Source organism: Nylanderia fulva, unplaced genomic scaffold (assembly GCF_048542155.1).
Source record: "Nylanderia fulva isolate GAGA-0341 unplaced genomic scaffold, ASM4854215v1 Scaffold83, whole genome shotgun sequence".
In the NCBI taxonomy this organism is placed as follows: domain Eukaryota; kingdom Metazoa; phylum Arthropoda; class Insecta; order Hymenoptera; family Formicidae; genus Nylanderia; species Nylanderia fulva.
In genome coordinates, this window is record NW_028190950.1 from 270,982 (window position 1) to 298,638 (window position 27,657).

Below are 27,657 nucleotides of genomic sequence, written 5' to 3' on the forward strand. Positions count from 1 at the left end.
AACGTTTTCCGAGCTTAGTAGTAGAATTTACAAAGTATAATTTTGTTAACCTATCACTGAGTCTATACTCCTTCGTTGAGGAGATTGCGCAGTTCTTTGTAGTCTATAGGCACTTCACTTTGGACTTTTTCTGTCGGGGGTGCAAAAACTTCGGTCGTCGAAGGGGGATTTAGGGGTGTTAGCTCTCGTCCGTTGTCCTGGTTCTCGTCCGCTGGTTTTCCGAGGTGCAGTAGAACGTTTGTTACTGAGGTCCAAACGGCTCCCAGGAGGTGCAAACTCCATCCATATACGGAATGGAGTGCGTAGCCATGTATCAGTGTATCGATAATTAGTTTGGCGACACGAACGATGACGAATATTCCGAGGACTCCAGCGCTTGCTGATCCGAAACTTACGAATCCTTTCCACAAGCGGGCTCCCGTATTTTCTGCTAGCTGGTCGAGGGTTTTCTCGTCCAACAGGTTTAGCATAGAGAAGCTTTCCGCGGGGACTTCTTGTCCCATTGCTCCTCTAGCAATTGTATTGAGCATAGAGGGTTTCTTCATGGGAAACATAATGTGGTCGCGAAGACGATCAAGGTCTTCGCTGGTATAGATGCCGCTGGAGGCGAGTGAATCTGGACTGACGTATCTCCATTGTGGTTTGGTTAGTGGTTGAATCATCGGCGGCGCCATTGATTCCACTGGCTTTGAAGTTAAACGATACCAGATGTTGTGTACTTGATACATCGCTGGAAGTAGTTCGTGGCAATCCCTGGGTGTTCCTGTTTGGGTAAGTATCCTTGATCTTGGCAACAGGAAGAGGGATTTGTTTTGGTGGGTGACGGGGAGTTCGTTGTAGCATCTTTCAGCTTGCCGTACTCGGCACTCCACCGGTACGCATTTGATCAAATGGAGGACTTCGCCTGCCGTAATGGCGGTGTAGCCTGGTGCCTTCATGATTCGATGCGCCATTTCGTCCGGGGCGATGCTGGCGAGGGAGAAAGCGTTTTGTAGAATTTGTCTCTCTAAAGCACATTTTTGCTCCATTATGTCTTGATACAATTGTGTCAATTGTGTTTTCAGTGTTTTTCCACGTAAATGAATTTGGAATTTATGTAGGAAAATATATCGAGGTTATCGATCGGGACTCTGGAGTGGCCCTTAAACGTATGTCCAGGTTGAGTCTCGAGTATGCAGAGTTTGGGATGTTCCGTCCTTAAAATTCTGTAGCCGCACACGTTTATTTCCGTGGTTCGTGCTAAAGCAAAGGTGGTTTCTTGCGTGGTGACTGTGTAGATAGTCGGTGATTCCCTCTGTGTGGGCTTAGATGAGAGGCGGTGTGCTAGGCCTTGGTAGAGAACGTCGTAGCGATTGAAGTGGCAGTTATCGCTGGGTAGCGCCGTCCAATATGTGGTTGAGCCATCTGCGTCGTTGCATTCTCCTTCAGCTACGGGACATCGAGCACCGGAGGGTAATATTACTTTATTGGTGCTATGTCTGACGGGGAGCTCGAGTCTTCGGGTGGTAATTTTTATAGATGCTTGAACGACCACGTTATCCCAAGTGCCAAACGGGTCGCTGAACTGAGTTCCGAAGCATGTTCCGTCGGTTCTGGTGGTTCCTGCGAGGGTCAAGCTACGGTGGTTGGTGGTATTCACCTTGATGTCCGTGATGAGGCCGTTGTTTCCCAGGAATATAGTTCCGGTGTTGTATAATTTTTTGCAGGTTTCTGCCGATACTTCGCGGATGTATTCGCGCCTGCCATTGTGCACCAAGGATACATGTGAGTGCATCCCACAGTAGTAGATAGTTCGATCGATTTCAACTATACATTAGAGTCCGATGGTGTGGTCGAATTCGCTCAATTGTAACAGTTGTATATATACTTCTTCTTTGTCCGCTTCAATGTTATCTAGGTTACATTCTCCGATATCCGTGAGGGATAGTGAAGTAATGTTTAGACCATGTCCTCCGCAGTCATAACCTATTAGTCCGTTAGAGGTTATGGTTAACAGCGAGACTGCTATAAGGATACTTGCGTAGATCTTCATTCTACTGAGGTTCGTCAATTACTGGCCGGTCCTCCGCCGATGCATCCAAGATATAGTCGTCTCGCCCGGAGTGGGGGTCTTCCTCGATAGGGTTTTGATGTGGGGAAGCTTTTAGCTTGTCTTCGTGTACAATTTTTGTCTTATTTCTACTTATGGCTAACTTAACGTTACGATTACCTAAGAGACAAATGATTTTATAGGGACCGGTGTATTGATTGCTTAATTTGCCTTTATTTGGTTCTTTTAATAAGTACACGTAGTTTCCCGCTCGAAACTGTTGGGCGTTAACTCGGCGGTCGTAATAGACCTTTGACCTTTGTTTAGCGGCTACTAAGTTTTCGCGGGCGACGGCTTGGGCGTCACTCAGTTTGTTAAAAAGGTTTGTCAGATAATTAGCGTAACTCTCGTCCGTAACGTCGGCGACATCGGGGTAGTTGGAAGGCAACTTGGCTATCTTCCCAAAGACTAATTCATGGGGAGTATATCGCGTCCCTTCGTGTACGCTAGTGTTCCGGAACCGTTGAAAATAACTGAGAGTCTCCGCGAAAAGTCAAATGTCGCGCGATCAAATATATTGAGAACCATCAATCGTCGCATTAGCGAATCACGAATTTCCACGCGACCGAGGCATAGCGCGTAGCCGATCCTTCTCACACCTCTTTGCAATTCGCATTCGCGGTCCTTTTTCGCCAACTCAAGTGCGCGGTGTATCGATTAGGATCTGTCGCGCACCCCCGTTCATGCCTATCTGAGTCGCTAATATCCTTCCTCGACCCAGTTCCTTCTTGTTGTTCCGGCTCTCAGTGTATTAACACATTGCCTTGTTATTGGAGATTCGTATCACGCGTGGTTCACATAATCCTTCGAGTCACGAAGGTGATTCATTTCCGCCGGTCATCGGCAAAACTTTGTAGAATATTGTGCAAGCGATATTTTCCGTTATTTCAGTTTTTTTTGTGAAAGATCGACAATTTTAGTTTTTATGTGAAAGATCGAATAAACCTTTTTGAACCATATTCTCAGCTGTTAACAATCAACCCCTTCTTCCCTCTATTCCCGATTGAAATTAATTTAATCAGTGCATTCCGCAACATTTCTGGTCCTTCGAGCCGGATCGGGACTGAGGTTTTTTGCCTTTTTTGACTGTTAACAGCTGTGTTGGTGCTACGCGTTCAGTAGCGAACTCGTTCGATTATCGCGTAGTGGTGCAATAAAAAACCTGTGTAAAATGGAATCCTTCGAAGAATTGATGCACGAACAGTCTACCAAAATGAGCTCAGTTATTCGTGCGATATCTAATTTTAAAAAGTTAGGTCAAGCTAAAATGACCTATGCAGTGACGAAGAATCGCATGGAAACATTAAAAGAAAAATTTGAACAGTGCTCAAAATTAGATGCCAAATTACACGCTTCCGCTGACTCCAAGGAGAAGACCACGCACCCCTACTTCTCAGATCACGAATTTGACGAGTGCGAAGAAGCCTACGAGACAGCGTTGGATTATTTCGCAGAGGTTGTACATGAACTCTCCAAATCATCAGCTCATCCTGCAGCTAACGTAAGTCATTTGCACGAATGTCAGTCTCATACGACACTCAACCTACCGAAGGTCACATTGCCGGTCTTCGATGGATCGTTCGACAAATGGGAGAGCTTCCGCGATCGTTTTCAATCGATGATTATAGAAGAAAAAAGCCTGTCTAACGTACAAAAATTGCATCATTTATTCTCGTGTCTAAAAGGCGAAGCGCTCATCGCGATCGAACATTTAACGATTACTTCTGATAATTTTGCTGTAGCGTGGACGATTCTTTCGTCCAATTTTGAAAACAAGCGTCGGCTAATTAATTCGTATATACATCGCTTATTTACACTGCCCAATGTTACGGCGAAATCGGCGACCGAACTTCGAGCTCTACAGAGCAAATTAACTGCCGCAATTGCCGCGTTAAAAAATTTGTCTCGTCCGGTCGAACATTGGAGCGATATTTTTGTTTACATTATCACACAAAGACTCGACAAATCCTCGCGCGAAGCGTGGGAATTGAAGTTAGGAAAAACGACCGTCTATCCTACGTTTGACGAAATTAACGCGTTCTTGGATTCTCGTATTCGCGCTCTCGACGCCCTTGTACCGATCGCTTCGACACTCGATAAACAAAGCGATAAATCAAACGCGAAATTAAAACAAAGGGTTGTCACTTCGCATACAACAAGCGCCACGAAAGTTTCATGTCCCGTGTGCGAATCGAATCATTTGTTAAATCAATGTACCGCGTTCCTCCGAAAAACGCCGACTCAGCGATACGAAATTATTCGTAATGGCAAGCGTTGCCTTAATTGTCTCAGTTCGAAGCATCAAGCGAAAGAATGCCCGAGTACCCGCTCGTGTAAAGAATGTCACAAAAGGCATCACACGCTTTTACATTTTTTTGACGCTCCGAAATCAGCTGCTCAAGCGTCATCGTCTCCCGCGTCAACGAATCCCGTCATCTCGACAAGTGACGTTTCCTCGCATATCATTGCGAAAGCTGTAACAGCGCGTCACATTCTCCTGGCAACTGCTCGCGTTCGCGTGCATTCAATGCACGGTCGATTCCAATGGGCCCGAGCGCTCATCGATCAAGGATCTGCGTCATCCTTTATAACCGAAAATTTAGTGCAGTCATTAAGACTTCCGAAATTAAATACCGCTGTTAGGGTATCAGGTATCGGCGAAACGCAGACAAGCGTTCGACATGCCGTTCATCTAACAATAACTCCCAGCAACGCGGACACTCCGGTTTATAGAACCACCGCGTTAATTTTAAAATCGTTAACTCGATATTTGCCAAACCATCTCAACAGTCCAGAGCAATGGCCGCATTTGAATGGCCTTTCGTTAGCTGATCCCGATCCAGCAGGATCAGATCCAATAGAAATAATTATCGGAGCGGATCTTTTCGGGTCACTCATCCTCGATGGAGTTCGAAAAGGCGCGGTTGACAAATCGATCGCTCAAAACACCGTGCTAGGCTGGATCATATCCGGACCTATAGCGCAACTCAAACCGCTCTCGAAGTCGTCCATTGGAGTACATCATTGCTCTGTTACGGATGATCTCAATCAAACTCTCCGCCGATTTTGGGAAATCGAAGAAATTCCCGCTTCATCAAAAATAACTAGTAAAGAAAAGGCATGCGACGACCATTTTAATTCGACACACTCTCGAAATTCTGAAGGTCGCTATATCGTCAGACTTCCATTTAAACACGGACCTCCACTCAACATTGGAGAATCTCGACATTCCGCGCTTCAGAGTTACCTTCGCCCGGAAAGCCGCATTAAAACGGATTCATTGAAATCGTCGGAATATCATAATTTTTTAAAGGAATATTATGATCTGAGACACATGCAACGCGTCTCAGAAACCGAACAATTAATCGACTCGAATCAAATCGTATATATTCCGCACCATGCCGTATTCCGCGCTAACAGTTTAACAACGCGAATACGTATCGTTTTCAACGCTTCAAGTCGAACCTCAAACGGTATGTCATTGAATGATCATTTATATCCGGGCCCTAAACTTCAAAAAGACCTTGCTGCAGTGATTTTGCGTTGGCGCACATTTCGATACGTTTATTCCGCCGACGTGGCAAAAATGTATCGCCAAATTCAAGTCGATCCTCGCGATCGTGATTTCCAGCGCATCTTCTGGCGGCCATCTCCAACACATCAAGTTGAGGAGTATCGTCTCTGTACCGTAACGTACGGCATGACTTCAGCTCCGTACTTAGTTTTGAAGGTCATGAATCAACTCGCCATAGATGAAGGCGCTTCATTTCCATTAGCCACATCCGTTATCGATCGTCAAATGTACGTCGACGACTTTATCTTCGGCGCCGACGACAAAGTTCTCGCTCGTCAAACTCGCGAGCAGATTGTTTCTCTGCTCAAAAGAGGTGGATTCACGCTACGAAAATGGGCAAGCAACGTGTCCGAACTCCTTGACGAGATCGAAGATACCGACCACGGTCTCGCTCAAAGCCGAGATCTAAACCAAGATGAGAGCTTGAAAATTCTCGGTCTTACGTGGCAACCAGATCGCGACATCTTCAAATTCACCATTACGATTACAGGGCCTCCTGGCAACACCAAAAGAAGAATTTTATCCGACATCGCCAAATTCTTTGATCCACTTGGATGGGCAACTCCAGTGATTATTCGCGCCAAAATTTTGATGCAACGACTTTGGATCGCTAAATGTGATTGGGACGAAGTCGCTCCGCCGAATCTGCTTGAAGCCTGGCAGCAGTATCATACTCATCTTAAACAGCTAGAAGAGGTGATGATTCCACGTTGGATTCAACTCGGCCATCACGTACTGCATCTAGAGTTGCATGGATTCTCGGATGCATCTACCAAAGCATACGCTGCAGCGGTGTACATTCGCGTTGTCACGGTGGATGGGTCTCGGTCAATCTTCTTGCCGCAAAATCAAAAGTCGCTCCTGTCAAAGTAATGAGTGTTCCGCGACTCGAGTTATCTGCAGCTCAATTACTCGCACGGCTCATTTATTTCATTTGCGAAGCTCTCGACTTTTGTGAGGTAAATGTTTATTGTTGGACCGATTCCACAATTACTCTTGCCTGGCTGAGCCGACCTTCTACTACATGGAAGACATTTATAGCGAATAGAGTAGCCGATATTCACACGCTGCTTCCGGACATTCCATGGCGTCATGTCCCAACAAAGGAAAATCCTGCCGACTGCGCATCGCGCGGGATCTCTTCCGACGACCTTGCCACAAACCTTCAATGGTGGTCAGGGCCCGATTGGCTTATTAAATCTTCCGATTACTGGCCACAATCTGACTCGGATTTCGATCCCCACGCGCTAAGCGAGCAACGCGCGCAACCACAATCGCTCACTACATCCGTTGTCGCATCGTGGGACCTATCACAACGTTATTCGTCATGGCACAAACTCCTTCGAATAACTGCATACATCTATCGATTCATAACGAATTCCCGCTCTCGACATATCAATCTCAATCTGAAGATACAAAACCCTAGAGCTCCGATCTACCTAAATCCGATTGAAATCAAGTCCGCTGAAATCTTTTGGATTCGTTATATTCAATCAGAATTGTTTCATAGCGAGATATTAGCACTCAGTACGGCAACTCCAATCAAGAAATCTAGCACACTGCTTTCATTAAATCCTTATCTCGATAATGATCAAATAATTCGAGTCGGTGGCAGGCTAAGGAACGCCACTTTACAAAGCGCCGTTCGCAATCCGATTGTCCTAAAGGACCATACCTTGGTCAGGATGATCATCATGGACACCCACCGACGAATGTTGCACGCTGGATCTCAATTAACATTAGCTCGGATTCGAGAGAAATTTTGGATTCTGCGAGCACGATCTCTGGTTCGCGCTGTACTCTACAAATGTGTATCATGTACACGAGAAAAGGCTCAGATTCCTACCGAGCTCATGGGCGACCTTCCGAATGTAAGAGTAAATCGCTCAGCTCGAGCATTCGAACATGCCGGTGTCGATTATGCCGGTCCAATTCTTGTACGAACCTCTCGTGGACGAGGTCATAAAGCGCATAAAGCCTATATTGCCGTGTTCGTTTGTATGACGACAAAGGCGATCCATCTCGAGCTCGTTAGCGACTACTCTTCAGACGCTTTTCTCGCCACATTAAATCGTTCCGTTTCTCGTCGCGGATACCCTGCATCGATTTATTCGGATAATGGAACCACATTCCAAGGTGCCGATCGCGAACTTAAACTCGCAATCGCGCAGGCTTTAAAAAACTCGGATTTGCAAAATACGCTTTCGACCGACGGAATAAACTGGCATTTCGTGCCTCCTTCCGCTCCCCACTTCGGTGGATTATGGGAAGCTGCCGTACGCAGCGTCAAACACCATTTAAAGCGCTGTATCGGCTCACATACGCTCACATTTGAAGAATTAAATACTGTTCTTTGTCGTATCGAAGCGTGTCTTAACTCGAGACCTATTGGGTCTGTGTCCGAAAATCTCGATGATTATCATGTATTAACACCGGGACACTTCCTCATCGGAGGACCCATCTTAGCTGCGCCACAGCCAAGCGTTCTCGATCTTAACGAAACTCGTCTTTCCCGCTGGCAATTGTTGCAACATATTACAGAAAAATTTTGGAAATCATGGTCAAACGACTACTTATTAACGTTGCAGCAGCGGCCAAAATGGAAAATTGCGCAACGACTTGCGACTGTAGGCCGAATCGTTCTCTTGCGGAACGCACTTGCTCCTCCGTCTCACTGGGAGCTCGGACGTATCATCGAATGTCATCCCGGCAACGACGGACTCGTTCGCGTCGTTACCGTGCGCACCGCGCGTTCACAGTATAAGCGTCCAATTGTAAAATTATGTTTTCTTCCGATCGATATCAATACTTCAAGCGATCAAAGTTCCGCCATGGCGGGCGGCACCGATTCCGATTAGACTTAAGTAATAATGCTCAAAAATTATTGTACTGCACCATTTGTTGTAAAAAAAAAAAAAACCTTTCCATATTCATATTGTAATCGTTATAGTCTTTACTTCGAATAAAATCATTCGAGACGGGCGGTATGTTCCGGAACCGTTGAAAATAACTGAGAGTCTCCGCGAAAAGTCAAATGTCGCGCGATCAAATATATTGAGAACCATCAATCGTCGCATTAGCGAATCACGAATTTCCACGCGACCGAGGCATAGCGCGTAGCCGATCCTTCTCACACCTTTTTGCAATTCGCATTCGCGGTCCTTTTTCGCCAACTCAAGTGCGCGGTGTATCGATTAGGATCTGTCGCGCACCCCCGTTCATGCCTATTTGAGTCGCTAATATCCTTCCTCGACCCAGTTCCTTCTTGTTGTTCCGGCTCTCAGTGTATTAACACATTGCCTCGTTATTGGAGATTCGTATCACGCGTGGTTCACATAATCCTTCGAGTCACGAAGGTGATTCATTTCCGCCGGTCATCGGCAAAACTTTGTAGAATATTGTGCAAGCGATATTTTCCGTTATTTCAGTTTTTTTTGTGAAAGATCGACAATTTTAGTTTTTATGTGAAAGATCGAATAAACCTTTTTGAACCATATTCTCAGCTGTTAACAATCAACCCCTTCTTCCCTCTATTCCCGATTAAAATTAATTTAATCAGTGCATTCCGCAACAGCTAGTATTATAAGAGAATGACGCTAGTTTTAAGTATTTGTCCCAATCATTGTTTCTATCTACGTATTGCTTTAAGTATTCCCACAAGACATGGTGGGAGCGCTCTATTGAGCCATTAGATTGCGGCCGGTAAGCCGTCGTTTTGAAGTGCTTAATTTTAAACCTTTTTGCTATGTTACGCATTAGGCTATTTAGAAAATGCGATCCCTGATCTGTTAGAATAGCTTTTGGCGCTCCGAAGACGCATATTAGTTCATCGGTGAACGCGTCAGCTACGTCGATCGCGTTAGCGTGTTGCAGAGGGATTGCTAAGGAATATTTTGTTAAAAGATCTTGTATGGTAAGTATATATTTGTTATTAGTCTGTGTGACGGGTAATGGTCCCATAATGTCCATCGAAATTTTGTCGAAAGCTGTGCCAGAATTGTCTGTTAGAACCATGGGTTGTCTGGTCTTTACGCGGACTAATTTTTTCAATTGGCAAGGGCGACAGTTTTTTATAAAAATTTGAATGTCGTTTTTCATACCGTTCCATTGGTAGCGTTTCTTTATACGTTGGTATGTTTTTGTAATGCCTTTATGGCCACCGATCGCTGAATTATGATTTTCGGCGATAATGTTTTTTCTCTCGGCTTTTTGGGGAATAGATATTTCGTTATTACAAATAAATATTTTTACATTAATTTCGCTTAGAATGCGCGTTAGTAAAGAGTGTACCGCGTTCCAGGGGACGTTGTCGATATCGCCTGTAACGTCCAGACAAATTTCAAAATTTCAATCTTTTTCAAAATTTTATTCTTTAACATATTAGTCATTACAATCTCTAACCTACATGAAAGACCGGTATAAACAATTTAATCTCACATATAATTACTTATAAGTTAAAACATGTCTTCTCACAAATGACAACGGGAGTAGCAACCCACTTTTAAATAATATTTTTATCATAAAAAGCATAATTAACAAGGATGCTTTGCTCCGGATCATTCGTTAGGAAACATAAAAGTTAGAGAATAAGCACGCCTAAATCAGACAACGAATGTATGTTCTAACCACTGAAACACCTTACACATTGCATGCTACTAATGCCCCTGTATACGCTACACCATTTATACTTGCGAGCCCCTAGGCACCGTACACATTGTATGTCCATAACCCCTAATTATACTATACCCGTCGTACGCTCCAACCCATGAGTGTTTTACACACTTCATACAGCCACGAATATGTAGATCTATTCTTTAGGCGATGTTTTACTGACCAACATATAACACAAACGAATCCCTCAATACCGATCACCGACGTCAAAGACAGAACTACTAACCTACCTACCCATAATAAAACCAACCGATGGTAAAACAGAGACTTGTTCTATCAACTACAGATAAAACTTGCCCACTAATGATAAGGTAGAAAACTACCTTACCGACCAACGACGTTACCGACATTACCAACCAATGATAAAACAGGAACTTGACTTACCAACTACAGACGATAAAGTAGAAAATTACTTTACCGACCAACGACAAGTATGAAGACTAACACTACCAGCCAATAAGCACGCCTATAGCAAATATATCATTAACCTTAAAATTCTCGTTTATAAATTAGGAGACAAAAACCATATAAATCATGCGTAATAACATTATATCCGTCATACAATCGAAAGTATTATAGCTATGCAATGTAGATGTGCGAATTGAGTGTTAAACTTAGTCAGGGACAAGTTAGAAATTCATTCCTGACATAGACTCTCTATCAATTTACATATAGCTATGCAATATAAATGTAAATTGATAAGTTTTAACTGTCCAATGCATTTTATTTCAAATCACAAATTTTAAGGGATAATACCTAAATATCGTTTATTAAGTAGTATACTATAATAATGAGATAATTAGGTATGAAACATTATTATGTGTACTCGGCTTTTACTCTCAAGAAACATCTAAAAGATTCTAGAAGGTTCTAGAAAGGCGGTTGAAAACCGTTACATTCCAGAAGCATGATGCAATGCATGATGCAACGCTGAGACACGTTGCAACCTGCAAGGCCCGTTGCAAGCCGCGTAGCGGTGAGTCACCAAAGAAGTACCGCTATCGCTACCAAGAAGAAGATAAGATAAGTCGGAGCGAATAGCCAACAAAGGCATACCGCTATCGCTACCGAGAATAGGATAAGGAAAGTCGGAGCGGCCGGCGATGAGTCATCAAAGGAACGCCGCTATCGCTACTAAGAAACCATCTCTCCGGGACTTAACCGTCGCAATCTCTACCAGGAACAGATTGTCTCCGGTACTTCCCCGGCATACCTCTCTTGCCATTGGCTAAGCCGCATCGCCCGATGGGAGGAGCGAGCCACATTTTACGGTATATAAACCCTGCACCCGGCACGGAACGGCAGTAATTTCGTCGCAGTGGTTCCAGTCAACAACAATCCAGCACTCAACCAGCAAATACTACGGGGTCCTGAAGACATAGCCGCCATTTTGGTGAGACACAGCCGCCATTTCGGACCGAGGTACCGAAGCTCCTCAGATCTTCAGACTCAGAGGGAAGAACACAGTAGCGAAGTGTACCATAGCAAGGCACATTAGACATTGTCTAACCTTGTGAGTATTTAAGCCAGTTCACATATCCCTAAATAGTAAAGCGCGACGGGCACTCATTATATTTAATCATTATATTTAATCATTATATTTAATCATTATATTTAATTATCCAATATTAACTCAATTTTACATTACATTTCGAACTCTGAATTTTGAGCATAGACATAAGCGACATATTACTCTGCGTTTCCGATATTATTTCAATCTACGATTTGCATCTGCATACGTCTGCGTTACAATCGTCGATCTACTCAATATTTTATCCAATACTATTCAATATTATTTAACCGATATCGCATACTTATTCAATCTATTATAATAAATATACTTATGTATTTTATTATATCACTGCTTATTTATATATGTATGTAACCCTGTATCCTACCACATATTAGCGAATTGAATGCCGCTAATTCCTCTGTACAAATTAGAAACTATATCCTGTCAGAAGGTACATTCGCAAGTCATCTCTGAGGTGCACGTTTAGTAAAGTGAACGTCGCATTAGCCTATTAAGACAAGGACCAGAGAACCCGGCCTAGCCGGATGAACACCTATCTCTCTATCGCTTTTACGCTTTTATTACCTTGCATTTTCCAATAGTTGCGAATACTTTACCACACCAACTGACAGTGATTTTGCATATTGATATTCGATTCATTTGACAAGTGTACACTACCTTATCCTATTTACTACTAATAGAAATATGCCCTGTCATAAGGTAAATTCGTTACTACGATTCTGAGATGCACGTTTAGTAAAGTGAACGTATGCATTAGCCTTTAAGGACCAGAATTCACACGGGTAACCGTGTATTTCTTTAACCTTCCCTGCTTACTCTCTCTCTGCTCTATAATCCAAATGAATTACTTTACCAAACCGAATGACAGAGGTCTTGATAATTACTAAGAATTATTACTTCAATGTTTAAGACATTAATCTTTGATGCTTGAAAGTACAAGTATTAATATTCTTGATATAGATATTAATACACGTACCCAGAATCCTTGCATATTGAAATTAAACTCATTTTGATTAGTATATCCCACCTCACCCCGTTTAATACACATTAAGATAATATCCTGTCAGAAGGTACATTCGCAAGTCATCTCTGAGGTGCACGTTTAGTAAAGTGAACGTCGCATTAGCCTATTAAGACAAGGACCAGAGAACCCGGCCTAGCCGGATGAACACCTATCCCTCTATCGCTTTTACGCTTTTATTACCTTGCATTTTCCAATAGTTGCGAATACTTTACCACACCGACTGACAGTGATCTTGACGAATCATTGAGAATTTATTTATTTCTAAACCTGAAATATAACTATCGACATATCGAGTATTAATATTCAGAATATCGATATTAATACTCATATTCAAATCCTTACCCTCTCCCTGCATCACTATCTCTCTTCTTTTAACGCAAACTATTATAATCATTATTTCAGTGTTTAAAACGTTAACCCTCGATGTTTGAAGGTACAAATATTAATATTCTTTACGTTACCAACTAACGATAAAATAAAAATCCACCTTACCACTTAGAGATACTTTTACCAACTAATGATAAAATAGAAATCCACTTTACCACTTAGAGATACTTTTACTAACTGATGATAAAATAGAAATCTACTTTACCACTTAGAGATACTTTACTTATAGCCGATAACATACAACCTTCATTTCCGGCCTTGATAGATATCAATACTCCTCTTCAAACCCTTTTCTTTCTTCACCCACATTATTACCAATTTTCTTTCAGTATCGTTTAATTATAACTATAATTGATACAAGTTTAACTAATTAACAGGTGAAGGACAGTCTCACATAGATTAACCTTTCATCTCCGTTCCCTTTCATTAACAAGTAGATCACGACTTAAACGAAAGTCATACTCGATTACTTTTGATTATTTAATTCTCTCAGTTCTATAAAACGTATCTTTCATATAAAATTATTTAACCGTTAGATGGTCTCTCCATTACGAAGGAAGAATCAAATTGATCGTGACGAGCAACGTCTCCATAGACTACGCGAACGTAGAACAAGAAGAGTCTTAAACTTACATGTCCAAATCTTTCCTACACGAGTAATCGTTCGACCCACTTCTCCCGACGTCTATTTACCTATAAATAACCTTCCACCTTATATCGATTATTCTCACCCGCAATTTCCGGATCCGTCGCATTCAGAATCAAATACGTTAGGAACAAACTCAAATAATCATTTCTTCTCCGACCCTGAATATTATATCCCAGATCAAAGCCAACGAATTGTATCGTCAGAATACGATCCTTTCTTACAATTTAACCACGAACAAAACTTTAATATTCTTGACGAGGACACCGCGAACCTCACATCCGACGACACTCGTAACTTCGTCTCTGAAGAAGTTCAGGACGACTTCGCTTCTTTTATTACTTACCTTAATCAGCCTAACAATTCTGAACAGGAACTCAGTAATATTGTAACTCAATCTCAAGCCCCCCACGAATCACGTCAGGACCAATAAACTTTATATCGGCGTAAAGGTTTTATAAATGAATAAATGACATTATACTTGTAAAATATCTTTATTTATCGACCCGACCCGTCAGTTTCCTTCTCCGTCCGATACTCTCAATCGAATCTCAAGCTCTCGGCTTCCCTGGGTATAGCCGGCCTAGCAGGTTGCCCATAAAACAAATAGAGAGCAGCTTCTTAAACGTCCACCGAGGTAAACGCGAGAGAAGACCGACTTGTGCAGAAGGTAATTTGCCGCCGGGTGAATTATTGGACGTAACAAGAAGGCTTTTATTTTCTGGTGGCAGCGGTGGGATTGGCCAAAAGAGATCGTTGAGAGGTCGCGGAGATTGATCTGTGCGATCGGTGTTTTTCATAAGTAAAATTAACGTAAAGTTAGTTTATAAATTATAAATCTTAAAACAAAATGTCTCTTACCAGAACCCCTGTACATTCAGACAATTCAGAAAACAGAGTACTCACCCGTAGTCAACTTAATCTTTATACCCAGAATTTAAACGATAAAGAAGCCCAATTAACAGCGCAAGCTGAAACATTACGAAATAGAGGAAAATTTACTTACATTTCAACGAACTTTAGAACAAGATAGAAACATGGAGGACGGTTCGGTAACCGGAATTTCAGAACAATTAGCTACACAATTAACCCTTATGGAAAAATTATCGGAACAAGTAACTCGCTTATCACAACGTATTGATATAGTCGAACATTCTAACAATATGCAGGAACATTATGATAAAATAGAAACACAAAGACCACCCACTCCTTTACAACTAAATTCTCCTATTCGTTTGAAAGACGCTATAGACACAATCCCTAAATTTGATGGACATAAAATGTCTGTCTTCCATTTCACGAAAATTTGCGAAAGAGCACTTCAACTAATTCCCGGATATCAAGAATATCATTTAGTTCAACTAATCATTAATAAATTGCAAAGACATTGTGACCGTGCGATCCCTTATTTTAATCAGAATCGAACTTACAACGGCCCAGGTTGCCCGCTTTCGTCATTTGTGCGGTCGCCAGTTGTTTTAACCTTATAAACAACAAGGTTACTTACGGTTGTTGATTCCACATGGCAATGTTGACACGCTGGTTTCCTCAAGTGGATCGTTATCCCGCTGGGTTTATTAGTTTCCTCTTTTTGTTCTAGGTCGTCGTGGGATGCTGGATTCCTCCTTCTCATTGCCACAGACGTTTGAGGATTCGCTGGACTGTTTCGCCGTGGGATGGATGATAACGGGTAAGATGAATCGACACGTTATGTTCCAGGTAAATATAATGTATATATTTTTTCTTTCAGGTTCCACACAGATTCTATAAATACTGTACAAAGCGATATTTTACTAGTCCGCGTTTTTTACGATGGAACAGAGTAGAATTGAACAGAACTCTCAATCTCTCCACCTCTCAATCTCTGAACCACGAGGCCTTGCTGCGCCGGCTTATATTTGCCGCAACGTCACCCCTCTCCTGACCCGCTGGCCAATCACGTTCTTTTGCCCCGCCAAGGGTCCGCTGACTACTCAGCGCGTTGCGCGCGCGCGCATGCTCTATACTTGGCTCATCCTTAGTTCTATGTTTATATTATATTTATACTATGTACATTTTATTTGCTTATTTGGCAAAAAATAAAAATGAACGTTATAATGCTAACCAATTGACGCATTGGTTTTATCACATAATAAAATAAATAACCTTGAACCTAGCTGGTCTATTAACATGAATGAAAACTAAAATTTTATCTTGTCTCGCGCTTTATAATTTAACATTAACTCAAAATGCGTGGAGTAATTGTAAATATGCAAAAAATAAAAAATAAAATTTACATTAGGCGACTTAAAATTAATTTTTATCAAACTTAAAAATAAAATAAAAAAATTCATACTGCTTTCGTCCGCTACTGGGATGTCACGTCCTTTAACCAAGGCAGCTCTTCCGGACTGCGCCCAGCTTTGGTTGGTCGCATTCCCCCTTCTTCGGATTTTTTGGATGTTCCTTGGATTTTCGAAAATGCCGAATCCTTCGGTTCGGGAGAGATGTTTTTCGTTGATTTGGGATGTTTTTCGTCTCTCGGTTTGTCAATTTTCTGTTTCCATTTGTTGGCGCCTTTGTATCGCATGACGATTTCGTCCGATGACTCGGATGCTTCTTCGATGTATGATATTTTTCTTTTAGTTTGTTTCTCTCTTTTTGTTCGTAGTATTTTGGCATCCTGAATTATATTTTTCAGTTCGCGTGGAACTTTCTCTATTGCTCTTAGCTTAATTCCTTTGTTTTGCGTTTGTATTTTTGGTTGTTGCATTTGCTGATTTTTATTTTGGTTGTTAGGTGGTATATTTTCATCGTTTTCACTTGTTGAGTCGGAATAGATGTTGATAGGTTCTCTGTCTTGTGGTTGCGTATCGTATGATGTTGAAGGAATCTGATAATCAGGTTGTAATTTTGACTTACATGCTGGCGGTCGTGGATCGTCGATGTTTATTTGCGATCTCGGTTGTGTGAGATCAAATATTATTTCTTCTTTTCCTTTGTCTGGTCCTTCCATTACGCACGACACTAGCTTGGTTGCCCATTTTGCGTTTACTTGCTTGACTGTGTCACCTCCTACAACGTTTTCCACTATTGTAAACGGTTTTCCGATTGTTAGTTCGGTCGGCTTATTTGCTCTAATTGATGTTGTCGATGTTACGATTATCTTTGTGTCGTCCGTATTGTCGTACAATATAAATTTATCAGTGTATGATATTGCGTTGCCGGATATCTTGTCAAATTTGTGCATTAAGTCTGTGACTTTTTCTTCGCCGTCACTATCACTTAGCACAATAGGTGTATTTATTAGTGTTTTCACTGTTTCTTGCAACCTTTGAATCCGTTCTTTTTTTCTTGCAATGCGTTGAAAAGTTTTTTCGCGGGATTGGTACAGTTCTTTTACTTGTTGTAATAGCGCGTCTTCGTGTTTACTTAACTCTTGTAATTGCGCGTCCATCTTTTGGTCGAATGATGTTTCGCTCGCCGTGGTTAGTACGCAACTACTGTCTGACAGGTTATTGCTTGTCTTCTTTATATCTTTGTTCGGTGCGCTATCCCCTCCACTTGGTATCGGGTTACTGAGTACGTCGTTACCGCACGTGTTTTTATCGTCGCAAGTGTCCTCAATTTTATTGCTTTCGCGAATCTCGGCTATTTCCTGGGTTTTGATGTTTATAATTGCCGGTCTATTGTTAACTGTAATTAAGCGTTCGTCACTTCTTGTTAATTTATATGTATCTGCAATATTTTGGTATTCGGATGACGTTTTATTTGATTTTAAATTATTAAATTGTTCTTTTTGAGTTTGGATTTCTTTTTTAATTTTATCCTTTATTTCGTCTGAATTACATGTGTTTTGTTGTTTAATTTGTAATTTAGCTGTATTTTGAACGTTATCGTGATTATGATTTGCAATTTCATCTATCGTTTTCAGGAGATGATTTGTAACTTCTTGTGAACTTTTTTCGCTTGATTTGCCATTATTTTTATTTTTAATTTGTATTTTTGGTATTTTAATGAAAATACAATTTTTCTTTTTCAGGTTGCTTATGTCGATGTCATCTTGGATCTTCGTGTGATGATCTTCAGGTATTTCAGGTGTTTTGTGACTATTTTTTCTTTTTGGATTGCCTTTTTTGCTGTCATCTAGGATCTTCGCGTGATGATTTTCTGGTAAGTATAACATGTCTAATTTACATTTCTTTTTGTTTTTTATTTGTAGATTGTTGTTATTTTTGGGCTTATTTTGATTTTTAATCATGCCCCCTTCTATATGTGGAATGGGTGGATTTGCTTTTTCTTTTACGTAAACTTCAATTTCGATTGAATTACATTTATTTCGTTCTTTTATTTGTATTTTAGGTAATTCTTCTTTAATATCGATGCCCCCTTCTATTTTTGAGATAGTTGGTGATCTGATATTTGGTAAGTATTCTTCTGTATTTTCTTTTTTGATTCTGTTTTTTACAGGTATCGGTTGTTCGGATTGTCTATTTGTTGCTTCATATATAATTTGTTTAGGTATTATGTTATGTAAGTATGTTGTTTGTATTTTTGACTTAGTTTCATGTGTTTGAGTTATCTCTTTTTCTTGTAGTCGTTCTATTGGTACAAGAGATATTACATTAATAGTTCTAGCATCATTGTCTTGTGATGTTTGGTTATTAATTTGATTTTTTAGAGTTGGTTCTCTGTGTGGACGGATTTGTCGGGAATTATATATTTCGATAACAGTTCCGTCGAGCTGTTCGATTAAATATGCGTTTTTTCTAATTACTTCGCGGATTCTGTATGGTCCGTCGTAAATTAAATGTAATTTTTTAGTTGTTTTTCGCCTTGCATCAGATCTTCTATGGAGTTTGATCCATATTTTGTCTCCGACTTCGTGTTCTTTCGCCGATTCGTGTTTTTCTGCTTGTGCTAGACGTTCTCTGGCTTTCTTTTCCAGATGTTGTTTGACTTTGTCTATTTGTGTTTGTCTGTCAATTTCTTCTGTTTCTTCTGGAAGTAATCGATTATTAATTTGTAGATTTGATTGCATTTGCGGATATAACTCTATTGGAATTTCACCAGTACTGAAGTGATGTGTGGAGTTTGTTGTATCTTCAAAACGTTGAATGATTTTATTCCATTGTGAATGTTTATCGTGGAAATATGCTCTTACAACGCGTCCTAGTTCCTTTATTACACGTTCTACCGGATTTGACTGAGGATTATGGGGCGAAGTTCTTCGTACGCTGAATCCTTCTTCTTCCGCAAATTCTTTCCATCGGTCACGTCGGAATTGAGTTCCGTTGTCTGTGATTATTGTTTCTGGTTTTTCTATTGTTGTTAGGTATTTTTTTTTATTGCTTTGATGATTGTTTCGATTTTTTGATTTGTCACAGGAAAGCATTTGATTAGCTTTGAAAATTGATCCATTGTGACAATTATGTATCTTAGGCTTTCTTTTGTTGTAGGTAATGGTCCAAATAAATCCAACGATATGGTTTTATTTTTATCTTCTGGCAAGTTGAAATATTGTGGTCCGCAAGTTGGTCGTGTATAATATTTTGATGCGATGCAAGTTTCGCATGATGCTACCACGTCTCGGGTAATCCTATCCACATTGTTGATTTTGAATAATTTCTTTACGAAACCAGTTGTTTTGTCAGTCCCGTAATGTACTAAATATTTGTGGACTGAGTTTATTAATTCCCACGCCAAACTGTTTGGTATTACCACTCTTTCTTTTGCTCCTTCGTTAACACGAATTAGTCCTTCTCGGATTTTGTATTTCGAATTTGGTTCGTTTATTTTATCTTGTAATTCCATATTTGTTTGTTGGGCTCGCTCGATCATTTCGATCCATTTGTCTGGGTTGTCGTTTTCTTCTTGTTCTAGAATTTGACATATTTTAAATTCATTTAGAATTGCAGTTTTATTCGTGTTATCGGCATATTGTCGGGATAGAGCATCTGCTGTCTCGTTTTGTGTTCCTGGTATGTGTTCTATCTCCAGGTCGAATTCTTGCATGAATGATATCCAACGCGTGATTCTTTCACTCGCATTTGCGCACGAGCTTACGAATTCAATAGCTCTGTGGTCTGTGTTGACTTTAACTTTGCGTCCCATTAGAATTACGTGCCATTTTTTTAAGGCAAAAATGAGTGCTAAACACTCAATTTCAGTGATTGTGTAGTTCTTCTCTGCATTTTTCAAACTTTTGCTTGCATATGCGATTGTATACTTTTTGTTTTCTTCTTTTTCGTCGAATTGGTATAGTCTTGCTCTAAGACCTGTTTTCGATGCGTCTACGTCTATGCCAAAATTAAGTTTTGGTCTTATTAGATATAGGGTTGGTGCTTCTGCAAATTCACTTTTGATTCTGTTGAACGCTTGTTGTTCGATGTCAGTCCATGTGAATTTTACTTCTTTCTTGAATAGGTTCTCGAGTGGTTTTGTCAATCTCGAGAGGTTTTTTACAAATCTTCAGTCCCAATTAATTAAACCTAGAAAGGATTGTAGGTTTTTCTTGTTTTTCGGAACTTGGAACCCTTCGATTGCGAGTTTTGTCTCATCATTAATGTTTGCTGTTACTTCGTCAAAAGTATGTCCTAGGAATTTGATTTCCTTTTTCAGAAATTCGCATTTGCTTTTGTTTATCTTGAATCCAACTGTCTTCAATTTTTGAAGTACAGTGTCGATGTGATCCAAATGTTCCGCTAGCGTATTTGATGCGATGAGTATGTCATCCAAATATACTATAACGAAGTTTAGCATGTCGTCTTGTAAGGCTCGGTTCATGGCTCTTGTGAACGATGCTCCTGCTGTTTTTAGGCCGAATGGCATTCTTTTAAAAACGTATGTGTGGTTGTCAAACGTGAAACCTGTATATTTTCTGCTCTCTTTTTCGAGCGGTATTTGCCAAAAGGCTTGAGTGATGTCAAGAGTTGTGAAATATTTTCTATTTCCAATTCTGCTGAAGATTTCGTCGATCGTTGGTGGTTGAGTATGATCTCCTGCCATTTTTTTGTTGATCTCTCTTGCGTCTAGACATATGCGTAATTCGCCTGATTTTTTCTTTACGGTAACGAGAGGGTTGACGTATTGTGTTGCCGCCTTTTTGATTACTCCCTGCTCTTCCCATTCGTTTATCAGCTCGCGTACTTTTTCTCGGTGTATTTCCAGTACGGGATACGGTTTTCGTTTGTAGGGTTTATCGTCCAATATCTCGATTCAATGTTTGTAATGGTTGACTCTTCCTATTCCCTCCTGAAATATTTCATCATGTTTGGCGAGAATTTTTTGTAGCTGAATGCCCCCTTCTTGTTTGGACATTTTGATGGCTGATATATTCTTGATTGGTGTCGTATTGTTTTTAAATTGAACTTCGAATTGTTCTTTGTTGTATTTAATTAGTGCTTCATATTTCGTGAGCACGTCGTGTCCGATTACCATCGGGTAAGAAAGTTTTTCTACTACGTAAAATTCGTGTAGTATTTCATTTGAATTAATATTCATGAGGATTTGAATTTTGCATGCTACAGTTAATTCCTGTTCGCCGAACGCTCCGCGTAGCTTGCACTTCCGGATTGGAATCTTGTCGTGCTTTTCGCCCGCTTTGACTATTCGATTTAAGGTTTCTTGGGACATGACCGAAATTTCCGCTCCTGTATCAATCAGTGTGCGTATCATTGTCTTACCGACTTGAACGTTTATCATTGGTTCAGTTTTCGGTTTGGTTTTTTCTTTTCGGTCAATATCTTCTTCGAGATCTTGCATTATTTTGCGCGTTCTCATTATTGCAACATGTTTTTCCTCTTCTTTTATTTTTCTTTCAGGATTTGTCGATGTTTCGTCCTCTTCTTTACTTGATTCTTCATCTGATGATGATTCTGGTTCCTTTTTCTTGATTGCAGAAATTCCTCTTTTACCGGCTGTATTCGTCTCTTTTGCGGTTTTATTTGCTTTCGCAACTGCTTTTGATTTCGGTACAGTTTTGTTCCGGTCTTCTTCGCTTTCGCTATCAGGGAATTCCACAATTGGTTTGGAACTTTGTTTCTTGTTTCCCCCTTTGTGATCATACCAAGGTAAAGCTTTTTGTCGTTCCTTTTGGTATTTTGGGGTTTGCTTTGTGTTCCAGTTTGTATTTTGTCTTTGGAAACTTTGTGGTTGTTTCTTTTTTGTGCCTGTATCTGGCTTGTCGCTTACTTTTTGTTTAGCTTTTGCTTCCGTATATGCTTCTTTATCCTCTTGGATTTCTTCCAATAGTGATGTAAATTCTGGGATACTTTTGATGGTTGTAGATTTGATTTCCCGTGCAACATTTGTGTCAAAATGCCTTTTGATGCAACGTATAATCTCAATATCGCCCATTGGCGGTTCGAGAAATTTGGCTTTTCGAGCCAGATCCAGTGCGTAGTCCGCCATTCTGGATACTTTTCCATCTTTGAATTTTCCCATATAAAGCTTTTCTCGGAACTTGGCTTGTTGAGGTTCTCCCCAGAAATGTTCCTTAAACTTTGTGCGAGCATCGTCAATGTGGTCGAAATCTTGAATTTCAAACCATGCTGCCGCTTGATCGCGAAGACATCTTCCGAAAAAGTATAAAAAGTCTTTCTCCTCCACGTCTTCATATATTGCGATTGTATTAAATTTTTTTATAAACCTCATTGGGTTTATATCTTCTGGTTTTCCGCTAAATTTGATTTCGTCAAATGGACTTTTTATCCATCCACCTCTTGGTAATTTCATGCCCTCTCTCTGCATCTCAACCGGTCTTGAAACGATGGCATTGTTTACTTGTTCGGTTAATATTGATTCTTGCGAACTGCATCGGCTCCTCAAGTCCAGATTGTTTATTAGTGTTTCGAGTAAGGTTTCCATTTTTTGTTCGAGGCTTCGGATCCTATCTTCGGCTTGATGGCTGTCAGATGATGTTTCGGGTTTTTCAGAATTTACTCTTACTTTTCCCGATCTAAGTGTTGACGTTGGTGAGTGTTGTACTCCCCGGAATGTTTGTCCGGTTTTGTCGTCTTTGTTGTCCATGTTTCTTGACTACTTATTTATTACGGATTTATTTAACTATTTAATAATCTAACTTTGGCTATATTAGAATAAAAATTAATACGATGAAAACTTTCTTTATTGTTCGCGCTTTTAAATCGATTGGATTGTAGCGTTTTGTAATGAACCGGCCTTTCGTAATGGTCCGCGCTGTGTACCGTCGAGTTTGGCGTCTCGTTATGGTCCGCGCTTTTTTCGTGACCTAGGGCTTTCGTTATGGTTCGCGCTTTGTTCGTCGAGTATGGCGTCTCGTTATGGTCCGCGCTTTTTTGTTGGGTTAGGACTTTCGTTATGGTCCGCGCTTTGTCCGTCGAGTATGGCGTCTCGTTATGGTCCGCGCTTTTTCTCTGGACACATTTTCGTTTTGTCCTTTATGTAAATTATTGTTTCCTGATTTTTATGTTTTTCAGGTGTGTGAGCGTAAGTGTGTATGTTCTGACGTCGATAAGCGAACGCCAGGTGTATTATTTTTATTTTAGGTTCGGCAATCACTAGAAATTCCAATGGATTCCTTCTTTTATTAGTGTGCTTCACCTTTATTTCAGTTAAATTCGTTTCGTACTTACTTTTCCAAATTATTGCAATCACCAGGTTGTTCTTAAAAGAACACCTTCTTTTATTAGTGTGCAACAATTGGATTATACTGCTACGTTGTTGATGCTGAAATAGGGTTTTCTTCATGCAAGTGTGCATAGAAAATTTGTTTTTAACCCGAGCATTTGCATGCAACAGTATATGTTTCGCGGATATTCAAAATCTTGCAATATCGCGTTTAATATTAGCTTATTTAATTAATTTGTTTGAAATCAAATTTGAATAGCTATTTTAGGCTCCCAAAAATTTTGAAAATTATGGTGCCGTTATGTTTTGAACAAAACTGAATTTATTTTTACCCGGTTTATAATACCGAAATTGATTTACCGTATGAATTTACGTGTTCTTAATTCATTATTCTGTATTCATGCAGATGTATGAATGTCTGTGTTATTGTTCTGTCGACGATAAGCGTCGGCAGGTGTTACGGTCACTTTGAGTTTTGTTTGACTAGTGCCGCATTTGTCGGTATCTTTATATTCGATACTTTCTTTTTGAATCGCTATCGCGTTTTTATTTATGTTTATCCGCGACGTAATAATTGCGATGAATGTTTTATTTATGTGTATAAATGTCAGTGTTATTGTTCTGACGGCGATAAGCGCCCGCCAGGTGTAACGGTCACGTTTTGTCTTTGACTGAGTGGTGCCGCCCTTTGTCGGTATCTATTTCCGACGTGAATTTCTTTTCGGTCGCTATCACGTTTATTTTACGCGATATTTTTATTGCGATGAATGTTTATTTACTTGTATGAATGTCAGTGTAATTGTTCTAACGGCGATAAGCGCTCGTCAGGTGTGTCGGCTACTTTTTGACTTTGACTGATGGGTGCCGCTCTTTGTCGGTATTTATCTCCGACGTTTTTCACGATCGCCGTTTTTTTATCGGTGTCGTGATTTCGCTATTGCGATGAATTTTACCGGATTTCTTGCAGGTAATGTTTTGGTTTCTCGTGTTTCTTACGATGTATGTGTGTAAGTATAATTGTTCTGACGACGATAAGCGTCTGTCAGGTGTTCTGGTCACTTGATCAGTGTCTTCTTTTTGTCGGTCTTCCGACAGATTTATAGAGAAATTTCCAACTTTTCGTTGTCGTTATGAGAACAACGATCAACGTTTTTTTTTTTTTTTCGTGGTATATTTCCTGCAAAGAAATTTCTTACGGTTGTGCTTAGTATAAATTTCGACTCGTGTTTCTAAGACGTTTTTGCAAGCTCGTACTACATAAGTCGTACTGTCGGCATTAATTGCTGACAGCTGTCGCGGTCGCCACTGTTATTCGCACTTTTCTGTATCGCGCCCGATATGCTACGTTAATTTATTTTCGCCGAGCTTCGACACAGTGCAGGCTAACACACGACTTACTAACGACGCTCTTTTTACTGTGACCGTGCGATCCCTTATTTTAATCAGAATCGAACTTACAACGGCCCAGGTTGCCCGCTTTCGTCATTTGTGCGGTCGCCAGTTGGTTTAACCTTATAAACAACAAGGTTACTTACGGTTGTTGATTCCACATGGCAATGTTGACACGCTGGTTTCCTCAAGTGGATCGTTATCCCGCTGGGTTTATTAGTTTCCTCTTTTTGTTCTAGGTCGTCGTGGGATGCTGGATTCCTTCTTCTCATTGCCACAGACGTTTGAGGATTCGCTGGACTGTTTCGCCGTGGGATGGATGATAACGGGTAAGATGAATCGACACGTTATGTTCCAGGTAAATATAATGTATATATTTTTTCTTTCAGGTTCCACACAGATTCTATAAATACTGTACAAAGCGATATTTTACTAGTCCGCGTTTTTTACGATGGAACAGAGTAGAATTGAACAGAACTCTCAATCTCTCCACCTCTCAATCTCTGAACCACGAGGCCTTGCCGCGCCGGCTTATATTTGCCGCAACGTCACCCCTCTCCTGACCCGCTGGCCAATCACGTTTTTTTGCCCCGCCAAGGGTCCGCTGACTACTCAGAGCGTTGCGCGCGCGCGCATGCTCTATACTTGGCTCATCCTTAGTTCTATGTTTATATTATATTTATACTATGTACATTTTATTTGCTTATTTGGCAAAAAATAAAAATGAACGTCATAATGCTAACCAATTGACGCATTGGTTTTATCACATAATAAAATAAATAACCTTGAACCTAGCTGGTCTATTAACATGAATAAAAACTAAAATTTTATCTTGTCTCGCGCTTTATAATTTAACATTAACTCAAAATGCGTGGAGTAATTGTAAATATGCAAAAAATAAAAAATAAAATTTACATTAGGCGACTTAAAATTAATTTTTATCAAACTTAAAAATAAAATAAAAAAATTCATACTGCTTTCGTCCGCTACTGGGATGTCACGTCCTTTAACCAAGGCAGCTCTTCCGGACTGCGCCCAGCTGTGGTTGGTCGCAACATGCTTACGCCGCGATCGAGGGAGTTGAATTTAATAGCCTACGAGATCTAACACGACGTTTAAAACTTATTTTCGGACCGAACAAATCCATCGATCAATATTGAGGAGAGTTAGCAAACATATTTATGAAACAGAACGAGAACATTTTTGATTACATCGCCCGCGTTCAAGAATTAAGAACAGCAATTATAGATGGAGAAGCCGATGTTTGTGGAAATCTCGACGACGAAGTTAGAGATAACATCGAAAAAAGCGTTACTAACAGTTTTATTAACGGATTACCTTCCGATTTATTAATCCGCGTGAAATTAGAACGACCATATACTTTCTAACAAAGCATTGTCTCAGCTATTCAATTATCCAAGACCCTAGAAGCCGAAAATCTTCGAAAGAAAACTACTGCTTTTAATCGCGCTTACACTTTACCTCGTGCCGATGTAAACTATCCGACGGCAAGACAAACCGTGAACAATGTTGATAATAACCCTCCAATAATTAATAATTCGCGCAACAATAATATTTCTACTACTGCTCCTTTCATTAAACCTTTGATACCTGGTCAACCCGGACCAAATTATCCAGCCACTAAAATCTGTCGTTACTGCAAAAGTTCCGGTCACTTCATGAGCGAATGCCGGAAACTCGCTTACAAAAGATCACTCGAACAAAATCAGGCTCAACCTAGTACTTCTTTTGCTAATTCGGGAAACCCCCAAAGCGTTCCGGTACAATCCGACGTCCGCCGGAACGAAGCCCCGACAGGACGCACACAACCTGCAAACATGATCCTTACACAGCAATCAATTCCAACCACACCACTCGAATCTTCAGTGTAGATAACGAAATTAAACACAACGACTTACCTTCTATCAAACTTATATCCCCACACTTATCACATGAATGCAATTTTATGATTGATTCAGGCTCTGGCATAAATCTTATCAAACAACAATTTGTATTACCTCACGTCAATCTAGATAAAGAAAACATTATATCCATTCGAGGCATTTCCTCTGAAACGATAGTAACTTTAGGTTCCATAACTATCCACTTGTTAGACAAACCTACCCTGTTCCATGTAATATCAGACTCCATTTGCATTCCCCAAGACGGGATCCTAGGAAACGCTTTTTTGAAAGAAAGAAGCATTATCATAAATTATAAGGATAGATGCCTTCATCACGACACTATTATCATTCCTTTCATCACCTATGAAGTTGGAAAATTGCATCTCAAGGCAAGGACTGTTACTCCTTGTTGCATTCATATTTCTAATCCAGAAATACATACTGGATATCTACCCTTACAAACCCTCGCTGACAAGGTGTTCTTCGGAGACGCACTCATTACTCATTCAAACGGAAGGAACATACTTACCGGTATTTAATACCACCGAGGAAGGATTTCAAAATCGACACTCCGTCAGTAGAAATTTATGATTTTGAATCTATAGATATTAACGAGAGTACTAAGACCTTAGGGCTCGACGTACTTTATGAAGATGAAGAAACGGGAAAATACATTAATCGGACCGAAACCTTAGGACATTCGGTACCTTCTGAAAAAGAGATGGGAGACAAATCCATGTATTGTACGAAGACCTTTGGGCACGGCGTACATTACTTAAACGAAACGACGAAGATGGGAGATTATACTAATCACACTGGAACCTTAGGGCATTCAGTGCGATTCCAAGACG

At 40.4% G+C, this 27,657-nt stretch overlaps 2 protein-coding genes across 2 annotated transcripts; both read left to right on the plus strand.

Moving 5' to 3' along the window:
• Window positions 1-3,260: 3,260 nt before the first annotated feature.
• LOC114935423 (uncharacterized) lies at window positions 3,261-6,536 on the plus strand. Its single transcript, XM_029308274.2, has one exon. The coding sequence runs from the start codon at window positions 3,261-3,263 to the stop codon at window positions 6,534-6,536; it is 3,276 nt and encodes a 1,091-aa protein (XP_029164107.2).
• LOC114935422 (uncharacterized) lies at window positions 6,536-8,521 on the plus strand. The gene has a single exon (XM_029308273.2). The coding sequence runs from the start codon at window positions 6,536-6,538 to the stop codon at window positions 8,519-8,521; it is 1,986 nt and encodes a 661-aa protein (XP_029164106.2).
• The last annotated feature ends 19,136 nt before the right edge of the window (window positions 8,522-27,657 follow it).